The sequence below is a fragment of the Gossypium arboreum genome, chromosome 8 (genome assembly GCF_025698485.1).
Source record: "Gossypium arboreum isolate Shixiya-1 chromosome 8, ASM2569848v2, whole genome shotgun sequence".
Taxonomy (NCBI): domain Eukaryota; kingdom Viridiplantae; phylum Streptophyta; class Magnoliopsida; order Malvales; family Malvaceae; genus Gossypium; species Gossypium arboreum.
In genome coordinates, this window is record NC_069077.1 from 137186181 (window position 1) to 137200193 (window position 14013).

At 31.6% G+C, this 14013-nt stretch overlaps 1 protein-coding gene across 1 annotated transcript; it reads left to right on the plus strand.

Annotated features, from left to right (window-relative positions):
* The first annotated feature begins 13278 nt into the window (after nt 1–13278).
* Nucleotides 13279–14013, plus strand: LOC108467853 (uncharacterized). Its single transcript, XM_017768663.2, has one exon. It carries the CDS (start codon nt 13378–13380, stop codon nt 13834–13836), a length of 459 nt encoding a protein of 152 aa, XP_017624152.1. The 5' UTR covers nt 13279–13377; the 3' UTR covers nt 13837–14013.

Genomic DNA, 14013 nt, shown 5'->3' on the forward strand with positions numbered 1-14013 from the left:
CATCAAAATTTCGTTCATTCACAATACTTAATGATGAATTTGAATGATTGAATATATCTTATTTACCATATATAAGTTATTCCTTCTAGTTTTAAAATGTGAAGTTTCTACCTTAAGTGTTTTTCTTTTTTGATTGTTTCCCTTAATGTGAACACTATTTACCGCAGTTTCTTTCTCATTCTCTTCAAGCATGTTATTGTCAACATCCTAAAAAAATTCATTAGGGAGTGTACCCAAAACATGTGCTTGTGATTTTATTACTGATGGCAACTATCCCCCATAAATATCTGGTCTAACTTCCTTTCAAATTCAAGATCAATGCCCAAAGTTTTAAATTATTGAGCTTCAGGCACAACCTACATATAAATTGATAGTTTAATAAGAAATCATCAATAACTTCATAAATAAGAAAAAAAAAACAAAAATAATAAGAATTGTTAATGTACCTTTAGCCTACTCTCCCGCCAATCATCCGATGCATCAACGGTTTTTTTTAATAGAATTCCACCCTAAACCAGTACATTCACCTTTAAACTTTTTTCAAGCCTTCCATGTTTTTTTCAAGGCATCCCACCTATTTTTAAATTGTATTTGTAACAATCCATTTTCAGTAAAATCAGAATAGTAGTTTCAAGACCACAAATCCGAGCCAGAAAGAAAATCTATTTTAATATTGTTGCGTGGTCTGCGTTAAAATAGGAATGCCATATGAAATTTCTGATAATAAATTTTATTGATTATGTGTTTAATTAGGGAAAGAACCAATTTGCATAAAATGCAAAAATTGAATTCTAGCTAGAAGGATCAAATAGCTATAGAATTCAAATTTTGATGTCCTTATATGGTAATTAGACCATTAAAGAAAATTTAGTAGATATTTTTAATAATTCATCCATGAAAAAATTAGAAAAGGCTAAGGACTAAATTGGAAATAAGAAAAATTAAAAGATGAAAATTAATTAAATAAGAAATATCATATTATTTTCATCATCTTCATGCCCAAATTATATGGAAACCCTAAGAGAGAGAAAGGAAACTAATCAAGCTTAATTAGGCAAGTTTTATTGTCTCGTTTTTAGTAATTTTTATATTTTTGAGATCGGAATAACTTAATTTATCTATTTTGGAGATTAATTTGTAAAGATATCAAAGTATAGAAATTTTGCCATGAATGAATATGCTGAAAATTTGAAATTTATGGTAGAAAATGAAAGGTTGTTGATAGATAAACAACTTTTACAATGAGAATTTTGCTGAAATCTTAATTTAGGGACTAAATTGAAAAGTGGTAAAATCTATGGAAAAATTATGATTCTTGTGAAATTTATGGGTTGTTATTATAACATGTAAAATTCAGTTAGGCTTGAATAATGATTAAATTGCATGAATTTCATTTTCCGAGTCTAGGGATGAAATTGAAATTTATGAAAAGTTTAGGGGCAAAATGGTAATTTTGTATAGGGTGAAAATTGAATCCAGTTGAATATGAAATGTGATAAATTGATGATTTAATTCATTTATATAGATCTAGACAACTCAAATTTGAAGCTAGATCGAAAAAATAAAAAGTTTCGGATTAGTAGACTTTTAAATACGAACAAGTATCAAGGTAAGTTCGTGTAACTTAATTATACATGTTAATTTATTTCAATTGAATGTTGTATTTGTATTGAGTATGATATGTACTTATGTAAATTATATGAATATTATAAATACATGAAATGAACACATACTCGAAAATGTTCATAAGATGTTAAGTTTCTTTTGAATAATGAAATTCGATAGATACATGTGATTTCCCGTATTAAATGTGGTCCTGCATATGTTGCAGACATAATATAGTTCGGACAAGCAATCTTGATATAGCCCTATTAAGCATTCTGTTATATAGTTTATGCGAGCATTTTGATCGGTAGTGATTTTGCATGTGTTGCGCACTACCACAATTCTGTGTGAGCGTCCTGTTACATGACTAAATCGGTTGTGATCCAGCATATAATACGGACACAAACGCAGCTCTATGTGAGCATCCTGATATAAACTCTTATAGGCTTCCTGACATGACTCGCTTGAACTCTTTGTTACCTTATCTGGTGCTCTCTGATATTAACTCTTCGGAGTTATCTGTTAAGCTCTATAAGCTCCCTAATTAAAACTTTATGAGTTTCCTGATTAGCCTGGATAAGTGTCCTATTATATGGCCCATCTGAGCATTCTGATATGTGGCTCGAGAGCGTGCTTCCTAATTAAGTGTCCTAATGGGTACCCCTGATTATGAGTTGACGGTTTAGAGTTTTGTACACCTTGTGTGTACTGTCTGAATATCCATCGATATTTCAATAATTCAACGGATAAAACTCCTAACATGAGAAATTATGAAATTAAAATAATCATGTCTCAAATGTTTCTAAAATACCTGAAGATTGTAACATGATGATCTCATCTATGCTTATTTGATGTTTTTGTGAATTATGTGACTAACTTGCTTATTTGAGTCTATTGATTAGGCAAACTTGCAAATTTGTTGGAAAGCATGTTATTGTATGCTTATATTAATGAATGCAATTGGTAAGTTCAATTCCAGTTATACGAACTTACTAAGCATTAAATGCTTACTAGGTTTTATTTTCTTTGTTTTATAGTGCTCAAAAGCTCGTTAAGGTTGGAGAACAGTCAAAACATCATCACACTATCTATCAGCTTGTTTTTGTATAAATAGTAAACTTATTTTGGTAAAATGGCATGTATAGGTTAACTTGAACAAATGTTGACTTGTAAATGATTGTTTGTAATCTAGCCATTGGAATGGCTAGTAAAAGTTTGTTATGACATAATTATAAGATACATCATGATAATTACTAATATGTTTAGTGTGGTTTGATTGAATTATGTTAAACATGTATGTTATTAAAAGGTAATATTATAAATATAAATGCATGTAATGATATATCATGTTAGATGTTAGAATTGGTTTGATTTTAATACTTGAACTGGTTGGTATATGTTTGCAAGTATTGATGTAGGTTGTTGGCAAATTTGGGTGAGAAATAAAACTAGGAAATGACTTTGTTTTGTCCACACGGTTAGACACACGGGCGTGTGTCTTGACCGTGTGTGACACACGGCCTGGTACATGGGCATGTGGTTTGGCCGTATGTCCCCTGCATCTTAAATTTGAGAAACATAATGCTCAAAATTGGGCACACAGGTAAAGACACGAGCGTGTGTCTCAGCCGTGTGTATTACACGACCCAGAACACGGGTGTGTATTTTGGCCGTGTGAAACTTGCATCTAATTTTAGAAAATTAAATTGATCATACGGTCTAGCACAACTGCGTGTGGCTAGTCGTGTGGTACAAGTCAGAGAGTTACACTGGGTCAGACACAGCTTATAGCACGGACGTGTCCTATGGTCACACAGACGTGTCCCTTGACCACACGGGCATGTATATTGGCCGTGTGAAACTTACATCTAATTTTAGAAAATTAAATTGATTACATGGCCTAGCACACGGGCATGTGGCTAGCCGTGTGGTACAAGTCAGAGAGTTACAGTGGGTCAGACACGGCTTAAAGCAATGGCATGTCCTATGGTCACACAGGCGTGTCCCTTGAGCACACGGGCGTGTGTCTCAGCCGTGTGTGCTACACGGTCCAGAACACGGGCGTGTATCTCGACCATGTGAAACCTGCACCTAATTTTAGAAAATTAAATTGATCACACGGCTGGTACAAGTTAGAGAGTTACATGGGGTTAAACACGGCTCACAGCACGGGCATGTCCTATGGTCACACAGGTGTGTCTCTTGACCACACGGGCGTGTGTGCCCTGCATCTAGAAAAATTTTTAAAATTTTGCGAAAAATTCATTGAGTTCTTGATTTTGTCCCGACTCGATTCCAATGTTTATATTAGGCCCCGATGGTCCATTTAAGGGACAATATGACTAGTTTCAGAAATGAATAGTAATTAACATGAATTATATGTAATTGTTCTATAAACTCCGGTAATACTCTGTAACCCTATTTCGACGACGGATACGGGTTAAGAGTATTACAGTATTTGTGAATAAGCCTTACATGTTTCATTCTCGAAGTTGGGCATTCTTTTCAGCCATCACTCTTTTGTTAAATTAGTATCAGGTTTATTTTCTTTTAATATTTATTTAATACAAAAATCGTAAAATATTTCTGTCAGTCTCTTGTCCCATATTACTTTGACTTTTTCAACACTAACTTCAACCGTTGATATAAATATATATGATCACATATAGAAAATTGAAAATCAATATATGATCACATTGCTTTTACTTTTTTTTAAGAATTCTAATCGTTTTTATTTTAAATAAATTTTATTAATTTTATAATTTATTAGAATTTTATATATTTTATAATATTTATAATTTTAATAAGTTTATATCAATTTTAATCATTTTCTAAATTTTTAGATTTTTTAAATATTTTATGGGAAAATATTAGATTAACTCAAAAGTTGTCACATGTCATTATCGATTGATTCGTCAATTTATTTTAACGGTCAATATGGTTAATGATGAAAACCATTAATAATGAGACTTAATTAATTATTTTAATTAACAACAGGGACTTAATTGGGTACAAATTTAATATAGGGGCTTAATTTTATTTTTTTTAGCATTTTCTTTTAAGTACTTTTTTTTACATAAAAACCTAAGTTTTGTTTATGGACTAACTGCGACTAGAAAAATGGTAAAGTTGTTGCCCAACCCCAAATCAGGTTAGTTCCAAGCTAGAATGATACGTAGTTTTACTATTTAAAAACAATAACAATTATTTTTATATTAATATTTGTATAAATTTATAATTAAAGTAAAATAATGATTTAGGCCGAGCTAACTTCACCTAAATTAGAACATACCTTGTCCAGTGGCTGCCCCAAACCAGGCCTGCTAAGCTGTACACATTGTTAGACCCATGAATAAATTTATCATTAAATCGCTTTCTTTCATATATATATATAGAGAGAGAGAGAAAAATTATAAATATAGATATTGTTCATTTCTAATAGTTTAATTCTACATCAACAATTTCATTATGAATTACAGGATTTTTATTTGGATTTAATTTTTTTCCAGTATGAAAATGTTGACGTAGCATTAAACAATCCTTTCTCATATATATATTGTGAAAAATAAAATAGAATAAAATAAATAAAAATAAAGAACACATAAATTTTACGTGGAAACCCTTTCGGGAAAAAAACCACGGGCAGAGGAGAAGAAAATTCACTATGTCGAAAAATTTTTACTCAAATACAAGAGGAATAGACTATGTCTATTTATAGGCTTGCAAAGCCATATTCTAGTAGGATTGAAACACCTTATCCTAATCAATATAAAATAGATGGAGTTTAATAAGGTTTAAAAACCTTATTCTAAAATAAAATAAAAGAAGTCTAGTTCTATATGGATTTTACTTTTATTTTATTTTCCATCGTATTTTATTTAAATAAGAATTTTGGGTCACTTAATTCTAACAATCTCCACCTTGACACAAATTCTCAATGAACAAGTTCTTCATCGCGAACTTTCAATAAACAAGTTCTTCACCTCTTCCAAAAAACCCCTTAAGGGTTTAACTTCAACAATGAACACCAACCAAGTCTAAGCAATGCTCAAACTTGGTTATAGGAAGTGACTTAGTCATCATATCTGCAGGATTTTCATGAGTGCTAATTTTGCTCACAACAATATCACCACGAGCAATAATATCACGAACAAAATGATACCGAATATCAATGTGTTTTGTTCTCTCATGAAACATTTGATCTTTTGTAAGAAAGATGGCACTGATTGTCACCCTTTGCAACAAGCCTTGCTTTATATCCGGGTTCTTCAACTCCAGAGTCCCTTCTTTCTTTTAAACACCCATTTACAACGAATGACCTTTTTACCTTTAGGAAGTTTTACAAGATCCCATGTTACTTTTTGTGGAGTGATTCCTTCTCCTCTTGCATAGCAAACATCCACTTTTCGAGTCTTCACACTAATCGCCTCGAGAATAATTAAATGGCTCTTGATTAGCATCTATATCTTCACCACATTTAAAGCATAAGCAACTAGATCAACCTCGGCATACTTCTTTGGAGGTTTAATTTCTCTTCTTGTCCTGTTTTTGGCGATAGAGTATTGCGGTGAAGAAGCAACTCTATTCTCAATTTTGTCTTGGCTTGAGGAGTTGATTACGTATTAATCGATGCTCCACCGCTTTTGGTTTTCTTTATTGGAAGAGTCTTTAAGAGATAAGTTAGGTAGCATAGCGGTTTCATCAAAAACAACATCTCCGCTAATCACAACTTTTCTATTTTCAGGACACCATAACTTATAGCCTTTTACACCACTTTATAACCAAGAAAACGCATTTAATGGATCTCGGTTCCAATTTTCCATTATCAACATGAGCATACGCAGGACACCCAAAAATCTTTAAATCAAAATAATTAGCGGGATTACGGACCATACCTCTTGTGGAGTCTTTTTCTCAATGGCAAGCGGATGGAGATCGGTTGATCAAAAACATGCGAGAAGGTCGCTTCGCCCAAAATGACTTGTAAGTTGGCATTTGACAACATACATCGAACCTTCTCCATGATCGTTCGTTCATTCGTTCGCAACGCCGCTTTTCTTTGTGGAGTATGACGAACGTCAAGTGTCTCATGATCCTTCGACTTGCACAATCTATTAAACTCATCGAGCGAACTCTAAGCCATTGTGCATGCGGAGGTATTTTATCATTTTCCGTCTGTTTTTCAATCATAATTTTCCAAGACTTAAATGTGGAAAACACATCGCTTTTCGCTTGGGAAGAACGCCCAAACTTTTACGGAAAAATCATCAATAAAGGTTAGCATATAATTAGCTCCACCTCTCGAAGGCACTCTGACGGCCCCACGATCGTAATGGATATACTCCAACGTTTCCTTCGTGTTATGGATTCCTCTAGTGAATCGAACTCTCTTTGCTTCCCAAAACACGGTGCTCACAGAAATTCGGTTTGCAAATTCCTTGCCCATTAAGAAGTCCTCTTTGCTTAATTACGCCATGCCATTCTCACTCATATGCCCTAGGCGATATGCCAAAGTTTAGTAATATCATCATCGACAAGGAAGAGAAGCGGCAATTTGCATCACCGATATGATAGAACCTCAGAAACATATAACTTGGCAATCTTTCTTTGCCCTTTCATCACAACAAGGACCCTTTGAAATCTTTAAAACCCCACTTTCACCGTGTATCTGCCCTTTTGAATCAAGAGTACTCAACGAAATTAAATTTCTTTTCAATTCGGAACATGCCGCACGTCACTAAGTGTTCGACAACTCCATCAAACATCTTAACTTTAATTGTTCCAACACCGCGATTTTACATGAAGCATTATTTCCCATCAAAACAACACCTTGACATCTTTGTTTCATAAGTTGTAAACCAATCCCGATTGGGACTCATGTGGAAGGTGCGACTGAATCAAGTATCCACTCGCTTACTTTAGAATCATTGATGAAGCAACTAGAAGTTCACCATCGCCGTAGTCTTCTACAACATCGCCTTCACCGAAATTTTCCGGTTGTTTTCCTTTTGATTCGCACCTCCCTTTTAATCTTATTTTGTAGCTTATAGCACTTTCGATTTAATGTGCCCTTTCTTCTTGCGAAGTTGCAAGTTTTACCTCTGTTTGAAGATTTCGATCTACCCTTAGATTTACCACGAGGATTCCGTTCTCGTGTTCTACCACGATCATCATCAACATTCCGGTCTTGTCTCCCACGAACAATGAGACCCTCTCCCGAGAGTTGGGTTTAACCACAAGATGCTTCATCTTATCATACGAGGTTAAAGAATCATAAACCTCATCAACTGTGAGAGACTCGCGGCTATATAAAATCGTGTCTCTAAAGGTTGAATAAGACGGGCAACGAACAAAGTAGAATTAACCCTAGATCTTCCTTATCATCTTGAACCTCCATGGCCTCCAAGTTTGAGAGAATTTCTTTAAACACTTTGTTAAGTGTTCGTGTCTGACGCACCTTCCTCCAAACGATGAGCATAAAGACGCCGCTTCATATGCAACTTGCTTGTTAGAGTTTTCGACATACATATTTGTTCTAGCCTCTTCCATAATGCAATGACAGTTTTCTCTTTCATCACATCCCGCAAAATTTCGTTGGACAAATGCGATGTAATTGTGTTAATGCCTTTCGATCCTTACGCTTCTTCTCTTCATCATTAATGTCGAAGGCATCTTATCTATCCTAGCAGGGCATCCTCTAGATCCATCGTGCAAGAAGCGCTTGCATCTTAATTTGCCACAACGCAAATCGGTGTTGCGATCCAACAGAGGAATTTCATACTTCAAAGACGCCATTACCGTGATCGAGATGAATAACCCGGAAGCTCTGATACCAATTTGTGAAAAATAAAATAGAATAAAATAAATAAAAATAAAGAACACATAAATTTTACGTGGAAACCCTTTCGGAAAAAAACCACAGGCAGAGGAGAAGAAAATTCACTATGTCGAAAAATTTTTACTCAAATACAAGAGGAATAGACTATGTCTATTTATAGGCTTGCAAAGCCATATTCTAGTAGGATTGAAACACCTTATCCTAATCAATATAAAATAGATGGAGTTTAATAAGGTTTAAAACCTTATTCTAAAATAAAATAAAAGAAGTCTAGTTCTATATGGATTTTACTTTTATTTTATTTTCCATCGTATTTTATTTAAATAAGAATTTTGGGTCACTTAATTCTAACATATATATATATATATATATATATATATATATTTATATTACACCTAATAAGCCCTTAATTTTAATCTACATACAAGTAAACCCTTAAGCTTTAATTGGTACTCAAATAAGCCCTTAATATTTAGTTTGCATCCAAATAAGCCATTAAATTTCAACTTGTACCTAAATAAAAACTCTCAATATATATGAATTTGAAATAAGGGTAATTTTAAATATAGATCAAAGTATATGGATTTATTTGAGAATAACAAAAGTGCAGGGGTTATTTATAAAAAAACTAGTTTAAGGGCCCTTTTACTAGTTTAGCATTTAACTTTTAACCAAAAAGATAGATGAATGATGCAATTATTTAGAAGGTTATGTATTATAAACATCAATACTATCATGATGAATTTTATTAAAGTATTAATAAAAGCTAATATTTTTAATCAATTAATAATATAAGAGTATTTATGTATTTTAATTTTATTATTTACCATTAGAAATCCTAATACATACTACATGTTTAGAAATAGAGGTGTGTTTGAAAATAACATATAATAAATAATGAATCATGTGGTTTGAACCTAATTAATAATAGCATATGAAATATGTACGATGTTAAAATGGAAAAAATAAATTAAATTATAAGTAAAATGAGATTTAAACACATAAATACATCAAATTTAAAATATTGAATAAGTACTTGTTATTTATCTTGGTGTTGTCATCAATCTTGAGTTGGTGTTGAGTTAACTTGTGACACTAATTCAATCAACAACATTATCAATATATTAAAGCGATAAAGGTAATAAATTGTGTATATTAAAATAAAATGTATAATTAATATTAAAATAAAATTTTGGTTGAGTGGTAAAATTTAAATTTTAGTAATTGACATGTGTTCAAATTCCATCCTATGCCATATTTTTATGATTTTTTAAATAAAAAATTTGAAATACTCTAAATAATATAATTTATTTTAAATACTAAATGACATTTTCTAATAATAAAATTTTTGAATTTTATTTTCCAGCAATACTATCCATATTATCTATGAAATTTGAATTCAAATTCTATATAAAATTAATTTATTTTTGTTATAGAATACTTCATACACTTGGATCTGTTCTGTTGTCCTTGGAGCCCAACCCATCTCGTAAGCCATACGCACGAATTGCACACTTGGTGAGCAATACATGAGAGTTGCACACCTGGCAAGCCATACATTCTACTAATGAGACACATCTAAAGGTACGTGCCGAGCTTAAAGGAAGAAGTGTCACATGCATCACACCTAACTATCTTTTAGTACGTCACATTAGGAACCGTGCCTTATAAATATGAAAGAGTTGCTCCCAATAAGGGATGACCAAAAGTGATCAACAACTTTCTTTTAGAATTTAACATTCTTTAAATATTATTTTCCGAGAATGTAAAAATTAACCAAAATTGTTAATAAAAAAGGAGCCTTATTTAATTGTTATGTTGTTAGCCACGGTGACAACTTTGATTCACATGATGCCTCCCCATTGGACATCTTTTGTGTTGGCAAAGTTTGTTTCTAAGAGTGGAGTAAACATGATGATCTGGATAGGAAGATTGTGAACCCTAATCCATAACTTGAATGTTAAGAAATCTATCTCTTCGAGGGTGGCTCCTAGATTATCTAGGGTTTTCTTTTATCAGCTTTATTGCCAAAGACAACAATAAAATGTTTTACTGGAGCTCACTGAAAGGTCACACCTCGGGCCTAACTTCACTTGTTTTCTCGGCCATGACCTTACCCACCGAAGAATGCTTCTTTACTATTTCGTAGAGTCAGGTTGAAGTTCTACGAGCTCCATATTAAAGGCGCATTCTTCATCTTTGGTGTCGTGAATGGCTGATTTGATGTTTAAATATGTACTAGTAGTTAACAAGGAAACAAAGAAACAACCATGTGAAAATATTGTGGGTAGTTTTGAGTCAACAAATAAAATAATGAGAAGGCTTTCAAAAGGTGATCATAACTTTAACATGACATGTAATGTATCTAATTTAAAATTTTAAGCTCGAAAAATAGGTTTATTTTTTTATTCAAATCAGATCCAGTTTAAGAAAGATAAACTCGAGTCCGACTCGACCCTACTATATTTAATATTTTTAAGTTAGTTTTTATTTAAAAACAATTTTTTAAAACATAACACTAAATAGACTAAAAAATACTAAAATAAAAATTTCTAATACATTAAAAATATTTATATTAAAAACACTAACATAAATATAATAAATGTTTTATTGTATTAAATATAATATTTAAAATTTTATATTTTGGGTTTGGTTATTTAGTTGGGTAAGTTTTTTTATGTTTTGGATAATAAATTTAATTGTGATTAGGTTAGTGATTTAATATAAATATAAATATATAATTATTATTTAACATATATAATTATATAGTATTATTTTATAACATAATATTCGAGCAAGGTCGAGTCGAGCTTGAGCTATAAATCTTGTCTAAGGTCCAACCCATATAAAAAACAAGCCTTAAATTTAACCCAAACCCATTTTTAAGTCTTGTATTTTGTCCAACCCTCTCATTTTCAGACAGGACTTCGGGTTTAGATAGATAATCCAACTTATGAGTAGGTCTAGTTCTGGTTATGAAAAGAAACAGAGAATGCAAAACAGAAGTTGTATTTCTTAAAGCTATATATGTGCATATATTGCAATGTAAATTTGGAAAACAAATTTTGGGAAAATAATTTTTAGAAAAGCTAATATTTAATAGTGTTTTGATGAATATGTGTAAAATGTTTTCTCTTGTTTGATGATTTTTGAAAATATTTTATAAAAATTATTTTAATGAAACAAACATACATTTGAGATTTATGATAAAGAATTTAAATGAAGTGGTGAATTGATTACAAAGTGATGTTAAGGTGAAATTATAATAAATTATGAATTTTCATGATGTTAAGGATTAAATTGTTAACTTTGTGAAATTTATAATTGAAACAAGAGAAGTGATATGCATGAAAATTTGTTATGTGAAATAAGATATTAAAATGAAATATTTGATTAAAGTGCTTGTATGGTGAAAAATAAATTACATGGCAATAGGGACTAAATTGAGAAAATGTACAAAAGTTTAAGTCTAAACAATTTAATATGTGAATAAAGTAAATATGATAAAACTTTAATGAATATGTTATGAGATGATGAAATATGCATAAAGTATTGTAAAAGTGAAATTGTGGAAAAATATGATATTTTTATGATGACAAGGACTAATTTGTTATTTAGAAAATATGTGGATGAAATAATAGAAGTGAAATACATAGAGATTTGATATGTGAAACACAGTATTGAGATAAACTATGTGATTAAAGTGTAACAAGAAATAAAATTTATTTAATATGATTAATTAGTGAATATTAAACTTTTATGACACAAAGAGACTAAATTGAAAAGTTATGAAAGTTTATAAGAAAATATTTATAAGTAAATAATGTGGTAGAGAATGCAACATCCTGATACATACTTTAACCCGATGTTTGGGTCGGTAAAGGGGGTGTTACAGTGAACAAAGCTTTATCAGTTTGAAAAATATCTTACGGAAAATTTTTCTAATAAGTAACGAGGTAATTTTATATGGACTGAAAAACCTTTTATGTTGACCATCATATTTTACATGAAATAAACATTGAAAAGGGCTGGAAATATATTTTGTAAAAATTTATACGTTGAAGCAAACGAAGCCTTAGTTATTGAAATTTCATAAGTTTTCATGTTGAACGCCCAAAATAAAAGAAAATTTGTAAAAATGGCACTGCTATTACAAACTTGTTTTCATTTCAGTCACCAGTTGTTAACTTGGTTAGGCAATGTTATTAGCATTCTTGTACAATCATTTTAGTCACTCAACTTTAATAGTTTTTATTTTGGTCACTTATTTTACTTTTTTAATTTCCTTAAAAAAATTAATTTTCTTTTAAAATTAATTGGTTTCATCCTATTTGAATTCAAAAGAATTATTATTATTTTAATTATACAGTATATAAATAATATTATAAAAATATTATTTAATATTACTTAAAATAGTATTTTATCATTTTAAACAATAAAACAATTATTCCAATGGATTAAAGGTTGAATCCATTTTTAAAAGGTAAATAATATTAGTAGTAATCTAATTATTAATAAATTTTTGTTTTGGTTACTTAATTATAAAAAATACAAAATAGTCATTTAATTATTCAATTTTATTTTTTTACCAAATTATCTTGGATTTTTGGATATTTTTATTTTTATGTTAGTTAGTCATCAGTGACTGAAAAGAGAAAATTGAATAGTTGAAGGATCATTTTGTAACTTTTCATAGTTGAGTGACCAAAAAGAAATTTATTAATAGTTGGGTGACTACTACTGTAATTTAACCTAAAAATAGGACCGTGTTCTGACCAACGCATGGAAGTTTCTAAGAGGGATAAATGTGTAATTGTCCCAAAACAAATAAATGCATGTAGTGGTATAAATATGTTTTAGGGGGTGCGGAAATAGACTCGATTCGTAATTTGCAATCAAATCGTAAAATCCGACGAAATTGCCGTGAAGGAAGAATGGGAAGGTGGAGTCAATTCGTGGTTGCGGTGACTATTCTGGCGGTGGGCATCCTTTCGGCATCAGCCACCGCTAGACCCTGCAAGACATTCTTCGTGGCCTCCTATTCTTTCTCTTTTGAAAACCCTAACGACCCTTCCTCCTCCACCGGATTCGTCACCGTCTTCACCGAGATCGGTCAATTGAGCGTCGTACCACCGAAACCCAAGCCCTCCGATGTCTTCAGCTCTCTCCGTGAGCGCAGTAAGGACATCCTTAGCGTGATCGTCGCTCTTCTCTTCGGCGTCGGTTGCGGCGCTCTCACGGCGGCTACCCTCTACTTGGTCTGGACCCTCTTCTCGGCACGGTCTGATTATCATCGTGCTTGTTTGGAGGATGATGAGAGCGACGGAGAACTTAGCCCTAAGAAGGTTGGGTATGTAACCATTCCCACCGTTAACGTTAAGGAAGTCAATTGATCAAATTATGTGTTTTAAGTCTTTAATATGAAATAAGAATCATGTATAAATTGTTGTGCATTTGGGCGAACTCATGTCTATGTTTATGTATTTTATTTAAAGATCTTTGATAAAAATGTAATCTAATGATATTACTGTATTTGCTACTTCAGATGCTATATACTTGCTTTGTTCTAA